General features: G+C 39.2%; 1 protein-coding gene across 1 annotated transcript; it reads right to left on the reverse strand.

The window, feature by feature from the left end:
* Positions 1–510: 510 nt before the first annotated feature.
* Positions 511–19529, reverse strand: LOC762812 (DDB1- and CUL4-associated factor 17-like). Its single transcript, XM_030987226.1, has 14 exons — positions 19395–19529; positions 12562–12623; positions 11143–11184; positions 10495–10591; positions 9402–9529; positions 7725–7803; positions 7104–7193; positions 6527–6637; positions 5936–6041; positions 5226–5374; positions 4580–4695; positions 3654–3870; positions 2984–3145; positions 511–990 (listed from the first exon to the last, which is right to left on the reverse strand). Exons 1-14 carry the CDS (start codon positions 19497–19499, stop codon positions 817–819), a joined length of 1638 nt encoding a protein of 545 aa, XP_030843086.1. The 5' UTR covers positions 19500–19529; the 3' UTR covers positions 511–816.
* Positions 19530–21250: the final 1721 nt, after the last annotated feature.

Below are 21250 nucleotides of genomic sequence, written 5' to 3' on the forward strand. Positions count from 1 at the left end.
ACTAATAACAAGATGGATATCTTTATGGCGCACATATTCACCACACAAGATACTCAAGGTTCTCCAATATCATTTAAAGGTAATACAAAGTTTTGGTGTGGGGTCGTGACTTTGGTTCAAATTCACATATTGGAAGCATATGCGATCCTACAATATTCACTGATCGTTGTCGCGGTCAGTATTGACTCTAAAGTTATGAAATTGTAAATAATGAACACTTTATGTTGTATAGCTTCCTCTCAAGGTCAAGATATTAATTAAGCTATAAAACAATGTTTCTGGACTAAAATCGACCGATTAGCTATTCCCGTTCGAAAATTATATACCACAACTACATAATCTGAGATTTTCATGGTCGCAGCTACCATTGTACGGCCGTAGGAGCTATTTAAAATTTATCAAAATTTACCGGGAGCACCGGTAAATCTTTATATTCAATTTTTCTCGAAAGCAGAAGTGTTTTAGGGGCTAAAGATTCTAGTGTTTTTAATACATCCACAGGGGCATCCAAATATATCAAACTTTTAAAGAATCACTATCCACCCATTTTTCAAAATTTCCCAAAACTTTGTAATACCTTTAAGCTGTAGCTAGGCTACCAATTGGGGTGTGCACAGTATTCAAGGAATTCCTTCCTTCCTTCCAGTACCCATTCAATTAACACCTTGGTGGAGTATGGCATATGTAGATTATGTTTTGCCAAATGACTCCAGCTGGGGCTCAAACCCACGACCTTCACATTTCTAGTCAAGTGTATAAACCGCTTGACTATGATATCTCTACGACACACAGCTGAAAGAGCTCTCATAATAGATGCTATCTTTTCTTGGACCTGTGAATAGTGATCGTCCTCTTTGCTGTCTCGTTGCGTTCCTGCTTGCGTTCCTGCTTGCGTTGAGCTCTGAAAACCTGGCAGACCCATTTGCCTGATCTCTCCTTGTAGTTATGAATCAGAGTATCCAGGTCCATTGAAAAGTGATGTTCTCCATTCTGGGGTATAGCAAATTGAGAAGCATAACACAACTCTGAATATGTGGAACCATTACAGATTTTATATCCAGAACATGAAAAATGCTAGAATGAGACAGAATAAATTTAATTTCTACATTTGACATTTTTACAAATTTGTTAAAGGTAAAGGCCAGTTATGGAAACGCCCCCTTCTCAAAAAATGAAATGGAAGCTCTTATTACCAATCATGTGAAAGAATATGTTTTGAATAATACGTGATGATACAAATTTTGCAGAGAAGCCGCCTACTTATTGATATATTTGGTAAATTAGTATTTGGACCTGATAGATATAACGTACGTGAACCAATCTTGGTCATTTTTCTCTGTATTTTTATGGAATTTCGTAGAAAACTAGATTATTTTCCTAGACTTCTAGTGAAATCTGCTTTAAAGGTACTACATGTATGTCCCATTTGCAGTCCCAAAAAAATGAAAAGGTTAAATTCCAACGGCATTTGAAAGATAATACTAATTTAGAACTTCCCTAAAAAAAAAGGGGGCTTGAAAATGTCTTTAAGTGGGAAAATAACGACTAATAGTTGTCGAATCGACTTAAGAGCTATAGAGCCAGTAAGTAAGTCTGATTTTCTGACTATTGTACCGAATGGTCGTACGTTTTATGCTGCGCAAAGATTCAATCAGTTTAATTTTGGCCATTAAAAGAAGTGGGTTATTGATGTAAACAAATGCTCATGTACCCTTTACAGCTCATTTTATGTATGTTATTACCAAAGAAGAAAAAAGCCAGTCAGTCACTCAATAGCGTCTGACAGTGAAGTCTAGCAAGTAAACAGGTTTCCTTGCATAATTTGAATACTAGGACACTGCTAACATTTAAAATTTCACAGATAGGACATACATGACATATTCATAATTCCTGCAAAGTTCTACAGAATTTGATGTTGGCTGCAAAAGGGACATAGTATCTTTAATGACCGCCTGTACAGAAAGAAACCTGTCTATGAAGGCTGCTTTTTCTGCTTTCCTTGATAGAATTTCTTGTTGAAATGCACACATAAAAACCCTGTACCTAAAGACCACGGGCGGTATTCTGAACCCTATGTTATCTCTAATATTGTTGTATCTTTGAAGATAAGATAAAGTTGGTATTCTGAACATTGTTGTAACTTTTGTGTTATCTTTTGTTGTATCTTTTCTCTCATCTTATTGGCCGCGCCTGCGCTCATACTTTGGTGCGCTTGTAATTGTGCGTATTATTAATAAAGTGGCATTTAATCCTCATTTGCATATGCGCACGGGAGATAATATGTCGAGATAATTGGTTTTCTGAAAGTTGTTGTATCTTTTATCTTATCTTATCTTGCATGGTATTTACAACAATATTTACAACAGGTAGGGGGTTGTTGTATCTTTCGTGGTGATATAATGGCGGCAATATTTTCTGCCCAGAACCAACTTCGTGCCAATAGACGAGTTAGAAGAAGATTGGGTGTTGACCGGACACATCACAGATGAGAACTTTCTAAGATATTACATGCTGGGATATGACGATTTTAATGCTTTCATCTTAACCAATATAGTGAAAGCGTGATTTGTCTTCATGATCCACATTCAACAGCGCATAATGATGACGCGCGTAATAAGTGCTCAAATAACTAATTACGCCCAAGATTAGTATGCGCTAGGCGCATCTTCAGATATGGCATAAAGTATTCCTATTGGTTGACCTACTTATCATGCTTATATAAAATAAATTTTGATTGGTAGGGTCCATAAAAATGGGCGTGTCATCAATGGTCAAAGATAAGATAGAGGCGGTCCTTCAAGAGATAACACAGGGATAAAACAATGTTCAGAATACCAACTTACAACAATATCAGCGCTGTGTTATCTCTGGAAGATACAACAAAAGATAACACAAAACTTACAACAATGTTCAGAATACCGCCCCACATGCCTATAAATCCCTAGTTGTCTGCCTTAAGCAGTCTTTCACTGCAGCAACTTACCTCATACCAGTCACCAGGCATCCTGAACGTCTTCAGGAGGCGTCCAGTCGGGTTGTCATGGAAAGTCACATGACCTACATTAGAACATAAATCATCAGCTTGAGTTGCCATGGAAACAAACAAGATATCCAGGTCCGCTTCAGAGCCCATGTTATTGATCATCTACAAAAGGGAGAGAGTTGAATTGAGTCATCAATCAGGGTTGGGGTTCCATAAGCTATAAAAATTAACACATTTTATTGACAAAGAGTTGATATCAATCGCAACTATGTACATAAGAGATAGGAGATTGTAAACTTGCGATTGAATGGACTTGCAATTGATTTGGATCAATCAAAACTCTTTGTAAGATGGGGCCCAGATTGGTTTTTATAACTTATAGCAAAAAACTCATGAAAATTTAAAGAACAACCCCATTATGGGGAAGGGGGTCTATTAGATAGATTTTTAAATGCATTTGGTGGTGCAGATTCTTTTTCAAATAGCCATCCTACAAGATTATGTAACAGGTTTCAGGAGCAGAGAGCACACATCTTTGTCATTTTATTTCCGAAACTCCTTGCCATTCAGTTACATGCAAAGTTTTGCCACTACAGATTAGAGAAAGAGATAGATAGAGAGTTTACCAAGTCTTTTCTGAAAGCGACTTGAGCAACATGTAATCAGTTACCTCTTCACTGAATGCCACATACATGGAGGCCTCCTCATCATCGTCCCCAAACCAACTCTTTCTATGTCTGATGAGTCTACCACTGCTTGACAAGGTGGTACCCATTTCCTTCATTTCTCTCTCCAGCTCACGATCATCGCGGTAAGGCCAGGGCGATATCACATGGTCCTGGACTAACTCGCTCTGACCGTCTTCATGCTGCTTCAATTTCAATACACTGCAGGCGAATAAAAATATCAATTCTATATATCCTGTTTTGTCAACGTTTGGCACTGTTTGTATACATGTCAGATAAAACATAATTCACTGACATATAATCCAACAACATTTGCTTTAGGCCTTATTTCATCAAAGATAAAGGAAGGGCTCAAAACTAGCTCAAAATCAGAGTCCAGACCCCACATATTTCAAAATATTTACATTGGGCTCATACATATAGACTTTAAAAGTCTAATCCGGACCCCATTTTCAAGCCCAAGTACAAACTACCTAATTTGAGCTCCTAAAAAGGAATTATCACTTTACTATAAAACTCATATGATAATAATAATACTAATAATATTCCACTTTTATATAGCGCTTTTAATACATCTATGATATCTCTAAGCGCCTTAAACCACTCGGCCACAACAATCTTACACATTATAGCCTGGCTTTTCATATCCCAAAATAGTGACTTCAAGTTTGAGAAGAAGTAGTAAAGGTAAACATCTAAGAAGACTCGATATCTAAAACTTTTTATTCCCCCCCCCCCCAAAAAAAAAAAAAATCTAGCAATTCATGATCTCAGATTATAGTGTGTGTTTGTGATTGTGTAAATTAATGGAAACTGAAAAACAAGACAAAGCAAAACAAAAAACAAAATATAATACATGTAAGCTTTGGCCCAGTTGCTTTACAAATAATCTATTTCAAATGAAATGTACCTCATTGAACGCATCTTAGTGTTGATGATCCGATCTGAGCCGTCAGTATGGAAGAAAGATGTTGGCATACCATGATCAGCAGCCACGATATTCCGTTCTAATGTTCCATTTATAGCCTGAAAGCAACGCAAGACGGGAACAAACAGAGATAATTTCTGATCCAAATTGGTCTACTACATGTATATCTGTAAAATGCTTGGAGACAGAATTAAGTAACTAAATCAAGATTACCCCTACAATTATTATTTTTATCTATCATCATCATCATAATCATCACCACCATTATGATGATTGCAATCAGAAGGAACTGAACAGTCCATTAAGAACTATGGACATTGATAATGATAATTTGCATAATGTCATGAATATTCACTAGGAAAAAATGAGTCGAATCAAAGTGTTAGGTAGGTCAGAAAGAAGTGGGACAGTAAATGCAAACTCCCAAGAAAAGATACAAACAATGTGCTTAGATTATAAAACATGTCATGCCTGCCAAGGAACTAAACACACCTTAGATGCAATAAGTAGATATTGTGATGAATCTACCATCTTGAAATTACTTCTTGCTAAAGACTAATAATAAACTAAAAATCCTTTGATTCTTGTGCTGCCATTTTGAAGGTTTCAATGTATATGGAATACTTACCTCTTTCTTGTTTGCTAGGCTGTAGACCTTGATCACTCTAGGATCCTTCCTATTACTCGCTGGAGGTGACATCATGAAATGCCAGGGGAATCCCCCAAACTTCACATCATGGTCATAACATCGGACCTCAAACAACACTGCTGGTTTCTCTGGAGTCAAAGGGTTAAATGGATAAATATAAATGATGCTTAGGTTACATGTTTTTCCTGGTAGGAATGTACATATGAATTTGAATACAAGTTTCTCCTAACACAGCCCCTCTTCAGTTACTTTTTAAAATGACATTAAATTGTAGGTTTTCCTGATGTACATATCGATAATGGATTTTGCTCTTCAATGCTCTATTATCAAAATTAGAAAAAGAGGTATCATAAAATTTTAAAAAGTTACAGGAAAGGACAGCATACAATATTTCTGAATCAGGTTGTACGACAGATGCTCCGGCAACAATCCCTCTGCATCAAATTCCTACATTAACAGAGTTCCTAACTTCAACCCTGGACGAAACACTATAGCTAATCCTAACCCTGCATCTAACCTAAAACAATTGCAATGTAAATCCTTACCCTACACCTTTGACAAAATGAAGCCTGGAGCAATTGTCACAAAACCCTGAATCATAAATGTGCACTTCAAAATGTGAAAGAAAAATGGATCACAGAATAAGAAACAAAACAATTTGGGAAAATGGAAGATAACTGTTCTCTTACCTGTTAATTTGAGAGTGATAGGGATACCAAGGGGGGCCTCTCCTATCTTGCATCCGCCTGCTTCACCGTTTGGAAAGTCATCACCTAGTCTGAGCTTACTGGGATGCTGCATGTACAAAGGATGCAACGATTGACAACTATAAAACCTCAGGGAAGTCGTTGTTCCTAGAAAATTATTACTATTTCACCTTGCAATCCATTGATGCATTGAGAAGTAGAACCAACATTTCTGAATGACCAAAGATATTCCATTTACTGTGGATACAGATCTGTGCAAGTATGCTAAGAAATGGACAATCTGAAAGATATGTAACAATTTCAAAATAGATTATTCGAAACTGAATGTTCTCATTAACCTACTGAGTACTGAGCTTAGTAAGTTTAAATAGCAGGGTAATGTGGTAGGTGCCCCCCATACACAATACATGTGAAAATTTATTCGTGCATCTTTACAAGTATAAGACAAAAATGTTTCTAACTCATATGCTATATAAGTCATTGGTTATTCATAGCATGATGATTGATAGCACATTATACAGTGGACATCTCTTTACAGACACGGTATGTATCTGACTGGTCCATAAATCTTACCTCCTCTAGTATTCTCTCAAAGCTGTATAATCGGACGATCCCTCGTTTGTGAGATGTGTAGAGCATGTTACCTCCGTATATATGAGCACCAGTAGTGTCACTACCAAACACCTGGTTAGAAATAAGCATGAGGATGAATTCAATTTTGATTTTATCTATATACACATGAGGTTTACCTGAACATACCTTTTTACAAGCGCTCAAGTCAGATCACTTTTAACACATGAACATGGGATAAGCATGATTTCAATCTATAAACATGCATGCATACATAGGGTCAACCTGAAGGTAACATCACACAAGCACAACTTGTATCAATCATAAGTACTAAAGAGCTATTAGAGACATATATAATTCAATCGCAACACCAATACAGCACCTTCCTGTGGAATACATACATACATGAATATCTGCAGAACACAACTTGCAATGAAATTATCAAAGGCAGAGAATTCAGGATGAAAGAAACATATGTCACAACTATATTTTTGACTATCAAATGTTTCATCCCTCCCCTGGATAATGGGTACATGTACTGTACATGTATGGGACAGCAATAAGGATGACGAGCACTCACCCTCAAATCAATTTCCATGCATGCTTTCAGCTCTAATGGATAGATAGTGAATACTGCCATTGTGAGAAGAATATTGGATTGGACATCTGCCTGAAAAAGAATACCAAAATAACAATATTCTTTTAATTTCCCTTATTCTTAAACACAATTCAAATGACAGACACTTCTAATTTCTGCATCTAGAATGCCCTACATTTCTACTTCTTCACTGAACAATGAAAAAGTATTCACATTCATATAATGTTGATTTTTTATATTTTTTAATCAATTTTTTGTTCCATGTTATGTTCATAAATTATATCCTATTTCATTTTAAAGTGTATTCCTATCCTCTGCTTTATTTTATATGGCTTTTTGTCAGGTTTTCTATACACATCTTTTTAAATATTCATATAATGTTGATTTTTTTTTTTTTTTAATTAATTTTTTGTTCCATATGTTCATGAATTATATCACATTGCATTTTAAAGTGTATTCTTATCCTCTGGTTTCTTCTAAATGGTTCTAAATAGTTCTAAATGGTTTTCTCCACACATCTTTTCAAATAGGGTTTTTAGTATATTCTTTGAGGTGGTAAGCTATTTACATTTGGAGGACTCAAAAATAATAATGGTTACTTACTGCTCTCATTAATGAGGTAGTTTGTGATTTTGTGGTTTCGACAACAAATGAAAACCCCTCCTCATTCCAATCGAGATAGCTGCAAATGAAATGACAGATTAAACGACTATTAGAGAAATGGGGATAGCCTGAATAATGGCGACAACAGCATGGATGATGAGAAATACAATAATGACTACTGTTAATTTCAGTAAAGGTAATTGCAAAGGAAATAGATATAATTAGTCAGAACAGAGGTACAGTCTATCAGGGAAAAAAAGAATAATAACAGCAGGTGACTGCTATGAGGTAGAAATGACAGATGAAAAGACAGAAGAAACAAAACAGTAATTAAAGAATAAAGGGAATTGAAGAGAGTTGAAAAGAGTAGAAGAGAGTAATATTTTTTTTTTCTACCACCTTATCCCACTAAACAAGTCTGTTTAAAGAATAGACCAACTAGCAACCTACCCCCTTATCCCACTAAACAAGTCTCTTTAAAGAATAGAACAACTAGCAACCTACCCCCTTATCCCACTAAACAAGTCTGTTTAAAGAATAGACCAACTAGCAACCTACCCCCTTATCCCACTAAACAAGTCTCTTTAAAGAATAGACCAACTAGCAACCTACCCCCTTATCCCACTAAACAAGTCTCTTTAACGAATAGACCAACTAGCAACCTACTCCGTTATCCCACTTAACAAGACTCTTTAAAGAATAGACCAACTAGCAACCTATCCCCTTATCCCACTAAACAAGTCTGTTTAAAGAATAGGCCAACTAGCAACCTCCCCCCTTATCCAACTAAACAAGTCTGTTCAAAGAATAGTCCAACTAGCAACCTACCCCTTTATCCCACTAAACAAGTCTGTTTAAAGAATAGGCCAACTAGCAGCCTACCCCCTTATCCCACTAAACAAGTCTCTTTAAAGTATAGGCCAACTAGCAACCTACCCCCTTATCCCACTAAACAAGTCTCTTTAAAGAATAGACCAACTAGCAACCTACCCCCTTATCCCACTAAACAAGTCTCTTTAACGAATAGACCAACTAGCAACCTACCCCCTTATCCCACTAAACAAGTCAGTTTAAAAAATAGACCAACTAGCAACCTACCCCCTTATCCAACTAAAGAAGTCTCTTTAAAGAATAGGCCAACTAGCAACCTACCCCCTTATCCCACTAAACAAGTCTGTTTAAAGAATAGACCAACAAGCAACCTACCCCCTTTTCTCACTAAACAAGTCTGTTTAAAGAATAGACCAACTAGCAACCTACCCCCTTATCCAACTTAACAAGTCTGTTTAAAGAATAGACCAACTAGCAACCTACCCCCTTATCCCACTAAACAAGTCTGTTTAAAGAATAGACCAACTAGCAACTTACCCACTTATCCCACTAAACAAGTCTGTTTAAAGAATAGACCAACTAGCAACTTACCCCCTTATCCCACTAAACAAGTCTCTTTAAAGAATAGACCAACTAGCAACCTCCCCCTTATCTAACTAAACAAGTCTGTTTAAAGAATAGTCCAACTAGCAACCTACCCCCTTATCCCACTAAACATGTCTGTTTAAAGAATAGTCCAACTAGCAACCTACCCCTGCCCCCCTCCCCCCCCCCCCCCCCCCTCTTAACAAGTCTGTTGAAGAACAGACCAATTAGAAACCTATTACCATCCCTGAAATTACTCACTTGTAGTTGAGCTGAGGGTGGAGGTAGACGGCCTGGAGCACACGTCCTGTGTTGAGATCGCATCTTTTTATCCACTTGTCTTTTGTGAGAGTAATGAGATGTGGTCTAGTGTCTTCAGATACATCCTCCTGTACAGGACAGCACATGGTCAGGAAGGACAAACACAGAAACATTGTCAAAAAAGGTGCATTTCAATATGCAATTTAGATACCGTAAATCTCTGTGTATAAGGCGCACTTTTTTGCCGCTGAAAAAAATTGAAAGCCGGGGATGCGTCTTATACCTGGCAATGTCTCCCATCTCAGTAATCATTGTATTGACTCACCACTCAGAAACTACAACAACACTCAAATTTGTCTATCATCCTGGTTTAAAAGTAATCTTTCTAATAGATCTCAATATGTAGTTTATAATAATAATTCCTCAAATTTTTTTTCTATAACAAATGGTGTACCACAAAGTTCTATCCTAGGTACTCTATTGTTTTTAATTTACATTAATGATCTTACACATTCTTCTAAAAACGACATTGTTACTATTATTTGTGACAAGTTCACAAGCACAAATCAGCACCTTCAACTGCACCTCGATGTTAAATGAAGGTCCTTCCCCGCGTGGGTTTTCGGCAACAAAACAACAACACAACAACAACAACAACAACAAATTTTTTTATTTTTTTTTTCCCTCCAAAATAGAGGTGCGCCTTATACACAGAGATTTACGGTAATAGCAAAACACAAAGAGAATGGATTCACTGGTGTGCATTGAAGTTTAACCAGCTTGAGGCAATGGAGGTTTCCATTTTTAATGAATACTTCCCCTGTACAAAGCAGGTCATAGAAGTTAACACAGAGAAAAAAAGTGTTGAAAATAACAAGTATAGCTTACAAAGAACAAAATTATTCCTCCAATGCAGTTCTATCTCACATTAGCACTTGTAGTTCTGTAGATAAAAAATGTAGCTGTAACAAACCTGATATCCAGTGAAAGTGTTTCTTGGAATTACACAGATAAAATAGGTAATTCAAAACTAGCCAGTATTAAAGTGAATATTATGCTATGTATGATAAACACCACCCCTCCCCGTACATACCGGATGGACATCACAAACAAGGGCACCTTCAATCTTGACATTGGCTGGACATTGAGGCAGCTTGTAGAGTGGTGAGGGCTTTCCATTGTAACCACACCTACATGTACATGCAGAGATGATGGAAATGAATGATAGAGGATGGTAGAAATAATAGTTCTTCAACAAAACACATTTGGCATGTTTTTTTAATTAGAAACTCACAAGTAAAAAGGGGTTATTCAGTAAAATCTGTCCTATAGCCAGGAAAGCTCAACTTCAAAACATTTTTTAACACAGTACACAGACTCTTAGGAGTTCAATCTGGATCCATATCTAAAAAAGTGGAGCCCATGAAGTTTGCTTGACCAGATCATACATGTACAGTACAGAGGGCTTGACGCTAACAGGCGCCCGGTATGTACATTGGTGCCTCAAATCGATGTCCGCCTGTCCGAACCCCAAAATGTTTTAATTTTGAAATAAGCATCCTAAAAAGATCTATCTGGACCCCCTACCAAGAAAGTTAGTGTGGAGCCCTGTATTTCATATTTCTTTTCTAAGTAAAGTAAGTAACCCATCCAGGAAAATATGAGCCTTGTTATGAGTCTTGAGTACAATGCTTGCACAAGTCTTGGCACAATGTGGGGAATCAGAATGAACAATTCTTACCAAGTATAACAATTCCTATAGCCGTCAGCATAGAGTCGGTTGCTGGAGCATGATATGAAGAGAGAGAGAAAAAAAAGTTGATGAGTCAGATCATTTGTATATATTTATATAAAATGGAATTATAACATTTTGTTACAATAATTTTTTTGTGCAGATTAGATGTTATTTCTGGGCTGTTTTACTTTTGATCGTCTACATGTACATGTACCTTACAAAGTTACATGTACATATCTCTGCCTCCTACAAAGTTCAAATTGATTAGAATCAGAATCGATCACAACTGTTTAAAATGTGGGGTCCAGCTGGTAATGTAAAATGTAAAATGTAACAAAACAAATGCTGATTAATTTAATCAGCAAAGAGCAATTTTTTCCACATTCTGTCCAGAATGCCATATTGTGGAGTGATACATACAGATCTATTAAACAAAGATCTTTTAACTAAGTCAAAGAATCTCATTTGAACATCCCCCTTCTTCTATCTGTGTTTCTTCCTCTGATAATTCTGAAGGACAGACAGTAATAATAATACCATGAAAAGCTGAAGTCGTACATGATTTGAGTAGCAGTTGAAGGTGAATTTTAACCCTAATAAGGCCGGGGGGGGGGGGGGCCATTATGGCCCCCCCCCCCCTCCACGATTTTTCTGATTGCTCGGGAACGCATATGGATGGCGCCCCGCCGCTCGTTGACTTTTTTCTTTCGAGTCTTGCGCAACTTTTAAAAGAATTTTTTTAAAATCAGACCTACGGTTACAAGGTCACATGACCTTTTGTCTTTGCATGTCAGCCTGAAAATCGCTCATTTTTGTGATTTGTGTACAAAACATATGGAAAAGTCATTTTTCCTAAAAACAGATCAAACATGGGTTATTGGGTCTTGTTTAAAGTTTAGGTGGTTGTTTTGGGAGTCAAAATAGTTGAATTGTAGTAAGAAATGAAATAAAACAACAAAAACAATGAAATACATAAGTTAAAAAAAACAATGAAATACATAAGAAATTATCAAAACAAGGGATAACATAAGGAATAAGCTGGCTCTTCCAAATTTTTTTGTTGTATTATTATTCAGAATGGTCTAATGAATATATGTAGTGAAAAAGAACGGTTTTTATGACTTTATTTGCATAAATTACAATAAATATGCAAATGAGTGAATTTTTCAAAAAATTGAAATTATCATATTATTCTATACACTTCACTTGAGATGCGTGCAAATTTCCGCGGCAATCGGCTGCTTCACGGCCGAGATCTTAAGGGGGGGCCATAATGGCCTCCCCCCCCCCCCCCCCCCCCCCCCGTCCGTACTAAGACTACAAATAGACCAGCCTTTTGAGGGTTAATTAAGTTTGCTGATATTGTGTCATAACTGTATTTCACATGAAGTTGTAATTTATATTTGTTTGTGTTTCAATTCTTACCTTTCATAAAATGTTGAGGTTGATGATTGCAATTCCCATATTTGCTTGAATTTAACATCATCCTGAGGAAAAACAAGAGTTTAAGTCTATAGTAATCCCAGGTCCACCAGGGATTTGTACACTTTAGCATTTTTATTTTGACTACTGTAATTAAAACACCAGTCTAGATATCAATAAAAATTGCTGTGTATCAAAATCTATCAATACTTCTCCAGGGGGAACAACATTATTTAGGCATTTTGTGACCAACATTCATACAGTGTGATTAGGACTGAATAAATACTGGGTACCCGGATCCGGGGAGGGGGGGGGGGATCAGAGAAACCCGTTTCCCAAAATCGGATGGCAATGAAGAGAAGGCCCCTTAAAAATATATGCAAATGTAGAAAGAGAACATACATGTACATGTAGGAGTCACCGCTTTGATTCAAGCAGGAAGAAAGAATCAGGCAGAAAATGGCATTCTAAAAAAATTTCTTCTTCACAACCTACTGATTCATAAATATTCATATTTGCTGCGCCAAATACTGCGCATATGTACTTCTTCTTCTTCTTCTTATCGAGTCACTACACAAGTCCCGTCCAGTGGTCCACACAGGCTTTGGCACGGCAATTAACGGCTTCCAGGTCATCTTGGGTGCATGGCTCTGGCAGGAGTGGGCAGACTAGCAGGTGTTCCATTGTCTGTTCCTGGCCGCATTCACATGCCGTTTGTTCGTCTCCTAGACCCCACCTCTGCATTAGGACTCTGCATCGACCGTAGCCAGTTCTTAGGCGGTTGAGGCTAAGCCAGATAGGCCAAGTCTCACTGGAGCCGGTTGCGAGGGATTCCTTCGGGCTGAGGGAGAGTTTATGTGGAGTTGTCTGAAGGTGGTTAGACCACAAAGTCATCCTTTGGTTGTGAGGGCTAGTATTAAGAGGCTCTACCGAGTGCAGAAAGCTGTGTCTGGATTTGAGCCGCTTGCCCACTGGCTGTTGTTCGAGGAGTGGGTGGAGTGGATTGTTTTCTTGTTTGTCCTTTTCTTTCTGGGACAAGACCAACCTTCTGACGTGTGGAGGGGCAATACCGCAGAGCAGGTAGATGTCTTCTACTTTAGTTGGCCATAGGCATCCAGTGATCGCTCTGCAAGATGAATTTAGAGCTGGGTCAATCTTGGGTGCATGGGCCGACCTACTCCATACTGGTGATGCATACTCCGCAGCAGAGAAGCAAAGCGCGAGGGCTGTCGTCCGGATTGTTCTGGCATCAGTCCCCCAGTTGGTGTTGGCTAGCTTCTTGAGGACGCTGTTGCGGGTTCCAACTTTTGCCTTTGTGTTGGCAATGTGGTTCTTGTAGGTAAGGGAGCGATCGAGTGTGACGCCTAAGTAGACTGGGTTGGGAGTGTGCTTCAGCCTTTTCCCATACCAGCTGATCCTTAGTTGATGGTTGGCATCCCTGTTCTTGAGGTGGAATGCGCTTATCTGAGTTTTATCAGGGTTAGCTCTCAGGTGGTTGGTCGCATAGTATGGGATGAGACCGGCCAGGGCATCACTGAGGGACTCCTCCAACTTCACAAACGACTGGTTCTGGGTGGCGATGCAGAGATCATCGGCGTAGAGGAAGCTCCTGGTGTTTGGGTGGATCGGTTGGTCATTCGTGTACACGTTAAAGAGTAACGGTGCGAGCACACTTCCTTGTGGTAGGCCATTTTTCTGTCTGCGCCATCTGCTGCGATTCCCATTGAGAACCACAAAATATCGCCGATTGGACAGCAACGTCTGGATGAGTCCAGTTAGTCTCACGTCCTTTGTCAGCTCAAAGATCTTCCTGGTAAGGATTCTGTGGTTCACGGTGTCGTAGGCAGCAGAGAGATCAACGAAAGCAGCTCCGGTGATTAGCTTACTCTCATACCTGTCCTCAATGAACTGAGTGAGGTTTAGGAGTTGGCCAGTGCATGATTTTCCTGGCCTAAACCCTGCTTGTTCTGGAATGAGATGTTCATCCACGAATGGGACGATGCGGTTGAGGATAAGCCGCTCAAACAGCTTATATGTATGGCACAGTAGGGAGATAGGCCTGTAGCTCTTTGGACTGGCTGGCTGCAATAACTTTGGATTTCCTCCAGAGCTTTGGGATGTTGTTGGTGCCCAAACATTCGTTGAACATTTTGTGAAGCCAGTTGAGGGCGCCTGGTCTAAGCTGTTTGATCTGCTCGCAGAGGATGTCATCAAGTCCAGCAGCTTTGTTGTTTTTCATTGCTTTGATGGCAGCAAGCAGGTCGTTCATGGTGAACGGTCTAGTGAAGCCTGGGTCATCTTGAGAGCTTAGAGCGTCTGGGACCTTAGGGAGTCTGGCCCTTCTGGGGTGATGGTCAGGGTTTCCCCGACCATTCAATAGGAGTTGATGGGCAACTTGGTCAGCAGTGACTTCAGATCTTGGTTGGGCCTTTGTATAGTCATTGCCCAGTATCCGGATCGTTTTCCATGCCTTCCTGCTGCTATGTGTCATGTCAGTGGATTGAATGAATACCTGCCACTTCCTCCTTCTAGATTCACCAATTTCCTTGGTCAGATTTTCTCCAGATTCCAGTGTCTCCTCACTAAAGGGGTCCATCTGGAAGTGTTCGATGTAGTCTTCATACATCACTTTGGAGTGGTCCGTCAAGCCTTGAATGTAGCTTGTGCGACATCCTCGGGGGATGTTACGCCTTGACGATTTCTTCATCAACTCTACAAAGGTGTCGTAGTTTTGGGGGGTGGCAGGTAGGTCCTGGATGTAGGAGTCAAAGTCCTTAGCAAACTTTTCCCAGTTTGCCTTCCTCAGGTTGAAACGACGTCGGAAGGGTACTGCTCGTGGAGTAATGACTGCATTAACCTTAAGCCCTATCGGTCAGTGCTGGGAGTGAGGGATTGGGTCGAGAATGACTTTCTCGCACTGGTTAGCAATCCTGGTAGATGTAAATATCAGGTCAGGGTTGTAGCCACGTCTCCACCTTGCACTGTTGAAAGAGGCAGGAAGCTTAGCGTCATGAATGAGGGACAGCTGGTTAGCATCTGCCCATGTCTCAACGAGTTCACCATCTTCGTTCATTTCTCTATATCCCCAGGAAATGCTATGGCTGTTGAAATCACCAATGACCACATTCATCCTGCCGTCAGTAGCTCTGCCAGGCAGGTCGAAAGGCTCTTGAGGTGGCTTGTACACGGAGCTTTCGGTGATTCCCATTAGGTCAATAGAAAGGACTTCAATGTTATTGATGTCTGATAGGTAAGATTTGTCCACAGCAAGACCATTACGGGCAAAGATTGCACTTCCGTATTGGTCATGTGGTCTCTCTGCGATGAGGGTCATTCCGGAGATACGAGGGCGAATTCGTGTAGGCCCGCGATGGGTCTCCTGGAGGCAGAGAATGTCACAGTTGGTTGTTATGCATAGGTCAGCCAAGAGTTCTTGTTTGGCGCCTGAACGACCTTCAATGTTGGATGAGATGATACTCAGGGCCGGTCCTGACAAGGACCCATGAGTTCGACCCTGGGCCTCAGCAACAAATTGGTCATCATTGTCATTGGTAGCCATGGTGTTGGTTGTGGTAGTTACTAAAAGAAACTTGAGTAGTGTGGTTGAAGGATTCACAGATTTTCATCTGACGGACCGCGACGTGAACGCTCCTTCAATGGCCCCACTGTTTTTACTGTTCTCCTACACTTAACTATAGTCTAGATACAGTACAGGTGATTGATCTGCAGTAACCTCTAAGTAAGCTATATGGTAATGCAGCAGAATTAATGATAGTCTATCGTATATATTTTGAGGAGGTATCAGCAAGGTAGACTAAACTATAAAAGTATTTTTTTTTAAAAGATAAAGACGTATGACATAAAAAGAATATAATCGAAATGTCCGACTAGGTTCCGTGGCACAAACTCGGCATTATTGGACAAACCTACCATTGGAGAAACCTAACAATTACAGAGCTTGGTCTTGTTGCTCTGTTCGCCAGCAGTTTAAGGATATGAAACCCCGCGGCACACTACTCACAAGAGCTCTAACAAGCCAAGCTTATACAGAGCCTAAAAGTAAAATAAAATAATACCGCGTATGTACCACTCGCCCAATCGATTCAAGAACAAATTATGATTAAGTTAATCACGTTAAACAGGAAAATATAAAAACAATAATTGAATAAATACCAAATTGTGAACTATAATAATATTATCAGCACTCAAACACACCCAACGCACATATCAGTACAAAGCGTAATATATATATCTTTACAAATCCAGTAATATAATTATTTATTATTATTATTATTCATTAATTATTTATTTATTATTCATATTATTTCATATTAATAGTAACATAAAATGTACATATTGTAATAAAGGATAATTCCTCTGCGCGTACTTCAAATAAAAGGCGCTGGCGCAGGTGTATATGCGCAATTAAAAACAAAGAAGTAATAAAACAAATAACAGAGTGCGCAGTATGTTGTCACTGACAACAGGTGTTTAGCTTTTTTTTATTATAATTTTTAAAGGGATAGTTGAGTTCTGTTTTCAGACCGCAAATGCCTTTAAAGTGCATGGTTATTGCTCTTATTTTTATCTATGACATTTCTAGTGCTCTTTTAGAACCTAAAAATTGCTATGAAATTTAGCCAACACGGAGATACTGTACCAATTCAGCTCCGCTTTCAAAAAAACACGGTGACCGTTAATTAATTAAAATGCCAACAAAAAAACCAACTTCGGCATTGGCTGAAATAAGACGTAAAAGGCGTTATTTCGTTTTTTTCCAACGTTTTTTCAAATTTTTCAAAATATCTAATATATGTGGTGGTACACAAGTATTAGAAATCGTTATATTTCAGCCGTCTCTGAACCGATTTTGATCAAACAAAGATGATTCTGTAATTTAAATATTATGTTCTTCCAAATTTGACAGTTTTTCATTATCTCACAAAAAAAATATTTTGTGTAGCGCTCTCTGTAACAGAACTCAACTATCCCTTTTAGAGGAGTCGAAAAGGAAGTAAAAATTGTAATTACTAACCGTTTACATTGCCCCAAAAATGTGACCCAACCCGCTGTTTGAATCGTTTTCAGAAACAGGCTCTGAAGCTCATCGGCATCAGCGTCCGAGCTCCCTGGAGTTAATCTCAGCCTAGACCGAAAGCTTCAGTCTCTGATGATATCAACTGTTGTTCCACCAGTAGGGGCGCTGGTTCGAGAATAAGGATCGTCTGGAAAAAACGAGGATCGTCTTCGTAAGCGCGGACCGATGCGTTCTCAAAAATAAGGATCGTCCACATTTTCGCAAACGTTTAATATTTTTGATCTGCGTGTTGGCGATGCGAAAACGGATTCTCCAATGATTTTCTTGAAGCATATTACATTGACTTTGTACAGAGACCTTCATATTATGAGTGATAAATCCTCAGGAAGACGGAAAACCTATTAAAGTAGACGGTGAACTAGATCTATGGTTATTCTTACCAGGAATCCATTTTTCGCATCACCAGCAGGCAGTTCAGTAAACCTTATTTGTGAGGACACATTTTGTCTGCGTTTATTAGGATATCCTCAGGCTCTAATTTAAGACGTAGTCCTATAATGCTCACCTTCCTTCATTCCTTCGCATTGGTCCGCGTTAAAAAAGACTATCCTCGTTTAAGAAGACGATCCTAATTCTCGGAGCAGCGCCGCCCCTACTGTGACACTGTCTATTTTGACAAATGTCAGTTTTATTAAAGAGTGACCCATACCTTCTGTCTAATCTCAGCCTACTACTACTACTACATGTAGATCTAGTACTAGTACAGGAACTGCAAGGAAAAGGCGCTATATTGAACAGGCGCGTAGCCAGGGGGGGGGGAAGGTGGGGGCAGTCGCCCCCCAAAAAAAAACGCCGGCCAAAAAAAAAGAGAGAAAAAAAAGAGAAGAAAGGAAGAGGACGTAGGAAGAAAAAGAATTTAAGAGTCGAGAACGGTACAACGAATTGTCTTCTTTCTCTAATAATTTAATGAAACGTCAAAGCTTCCACGCTTCGCGCGGGAGGTGGGGGGGGACCGAATTCAGATAAGGATTAAGAGTCGAGAACGGTACAACGAATCGTCTTCTTTCTCTAATAATTTATAAAACGTCAAAGCCTCCGCGCGGGAGTGGGGGAAACTGAATTCAGACAAGGATTAAGAATAAGAGTCGTTTGAGAATGGTACAACGAATCGTCTTGTTTCATTAATAATCTAATGAAGTGTCAGAGCTTCTGCGCTACGCGCGGAGGAAGGGGAACTTGTTTCAAACAAGGATTAAGAGTCGAGGACGGTACAACGAATCATCTTCTTTCTCTAATGAAACGTCAAAAGAAACTGAATGTAGATATAAGGATTAAGAGTCGAGAACGGTCCAACGAATCGTCTTCTTTCTCTAATAATGCAATGAAACGTCAAAGCTTTCGCGCTTCGCGAGGGAGGGGGGAAACTCCCCCCTCCCTGCACCCACCCCCCTAGGGAGCGCTTTGCGCGCTCTGTAAGTGATTCGCACGCTTCGCGTGCTCACTACCACCCCCCCCCCCTAAAATGAAATCCTGGCTACACGCTTGATATTGAATATCTTTTGGATTGAAAGGCAGGCGCCACAACACATCACACGCAGCACTCCATTGGCGTTGCAATCGAGTTTACAAGCCCATGGCATGCTGCCTGGCACTAGCACTATGCTCACGTCACCCGCAATCACCCGGCCATGCTCACCCAAGCCAAGGTCCCGATGACTTTCATCGGGGTTTTGGATGCACAAAATCATTCACCATTCCCAACTCCAATAAGAGAAAATATCGAGTAATATTGACCTACCTGACATATAAAGTTCCTAATGATTCGATGATTTGTCCTCGTTAGGTTTTGAAGCCGTCTTTCCTTTGATCTGACCTGCAAAACTGCATTACGTTGAGGTCTCATTTTTTCAGGAAGCCACGGGATAAATATGCAGTTTGTACATATACATCGCGAAATCTAGCTTGCGAATTGCCAGAAAAATTAGAAGAAAGAAAAATGTTCAAAATTCGCGCGCAATATAATATAGAGTCGAGGCCAAGTTTATAGAGGCGATGCGCGTAATACGCTCTCGATGTATGATTATTTACCCTTAATTATTATTATTACTAGTTACCTAGCTATAAGCATGGATTATTGATGCATTATTACTATTATTATTATCATCATTAACTATTATCAATTTTTTTGAACCACCATCATCATCATCATTTTTATTATTATTATCACTATCTACCTGGACGTTGTGTCAGGACAATAATTATATAATATTGACTGGCCTTGAGGGGTATATCAGATATATTGACCAAGCTCAGATCATATTGCCCCGAGTCGAAAGACGAGGGCAATATGGTCTTAGCGCGGTCAATATTTCTGATATCCCCCGAAAGTAAAGCCAGTCAATATTTTTATTGTTATCCAAATCAGACATCTAGAGCAAATACAGAAATCCACCATGACAATCTCAAGAACTGAACAAACTTTGTCAAACCAGCACTGTGCATCCAGTGCTTGACAAAATTTTCGATACACTGCAAACAGTGTGCATTTGGTGTGATTATATACGTCACAATAGAGTGCGCGCAAAGTGCGTATGTTCTCGTACGCATAATAGATGCGCAATGAAAATGAAACAATACGGCGCGCGCGGTCAATAAGAGATGTCCAGATGCGAGACCGTGGAAAATACCAAGGTATATTTTCACTCGTCTCTACACGCAAAGTCAATACGCGCAGGGAGACCAAGGAAAATACAAAGAATATACCCCTCCGTTCCCACTGCTAGTGAAAAATAGGGCAATACGGTTTTGTAAATGACCAGCTCAGATGTCTGATACGGGTAATAATACAAAATAATCAAAGATTTATGTTGGGCAATATTATAAGGGACAAATTTTCATGATTTGATGAATATTTTCTGTTTAAATCCAAACTCAAGCAAGAAGTCTTTATGTGTGTTAAAAGTGTCCGGACACCCACACCCCTATCTTCCAATCCATGGTTTTCTGGAAATGGGAATTGACAGTAAATCAAAAGTATATAATTATAAACCACAAATGGAGGGGTTGGGAGACATATGCTCATCCCTTGCGCCAAACGCAATCTGGCATCTACATTGCGATTGAAAACATGCTACATGTCCCCCACAGCCCAAAATGGGCCTCAAAATTATGCAATCAAATTAAAGGCCCTTAAAAAATGTGTTGCCCTCACTCCTCTCTAACACCCTCTCTTTCTCCCTCTCTTTCTCCCTCTCTTTCTCCCTCTCTTTCTCCCTCTCTTTCTCCCTCTCTTTCCTCTCTCCTTCTGTCTCTGTCTGCTACTTCAATCAAAGGTTAATGAAGGTTAAGTTTGCTTGTTAATAATGTGTTTTAAGTTCAACTTCATGACTCACTAAATGCAACAAAATAATGATACCACCACAGATTTATGAACACATTGGCATTTACTACATATCCCTGGAGCATTATTTTCAGCTTTGTGATTTATACAGAACCATTATGTACATATTGATGGATACATGCGACATAACATGTAAACTGTGATAACTGTCAATCCGAAATTTTCACAAAAAGAATTGTTTAAATTAGATACATACTCCATGGAACGATTCTACATTTACACCACAATTCCTTCAGCTCTATAATAAAAAAATC

This window comes from Strongylocentrotus purpuratus, unplaced genomic scaffold (assembly GCF_000002235.5).
Source record: "Strongylocentrotus purpuratus isolate Spur 01 unplaced genomic scaffold, Spur_5.0 spur5_scaffold_16, whole genome shotgun sequence".
Taxonomy (NCBI): Eukaryota; Metazoa; Echinodermata; class Echinoidea; order Camarodonta; family Strongylocentrotidae; genus Strongylocentrotus; species Strongylocentrotus purpuratus.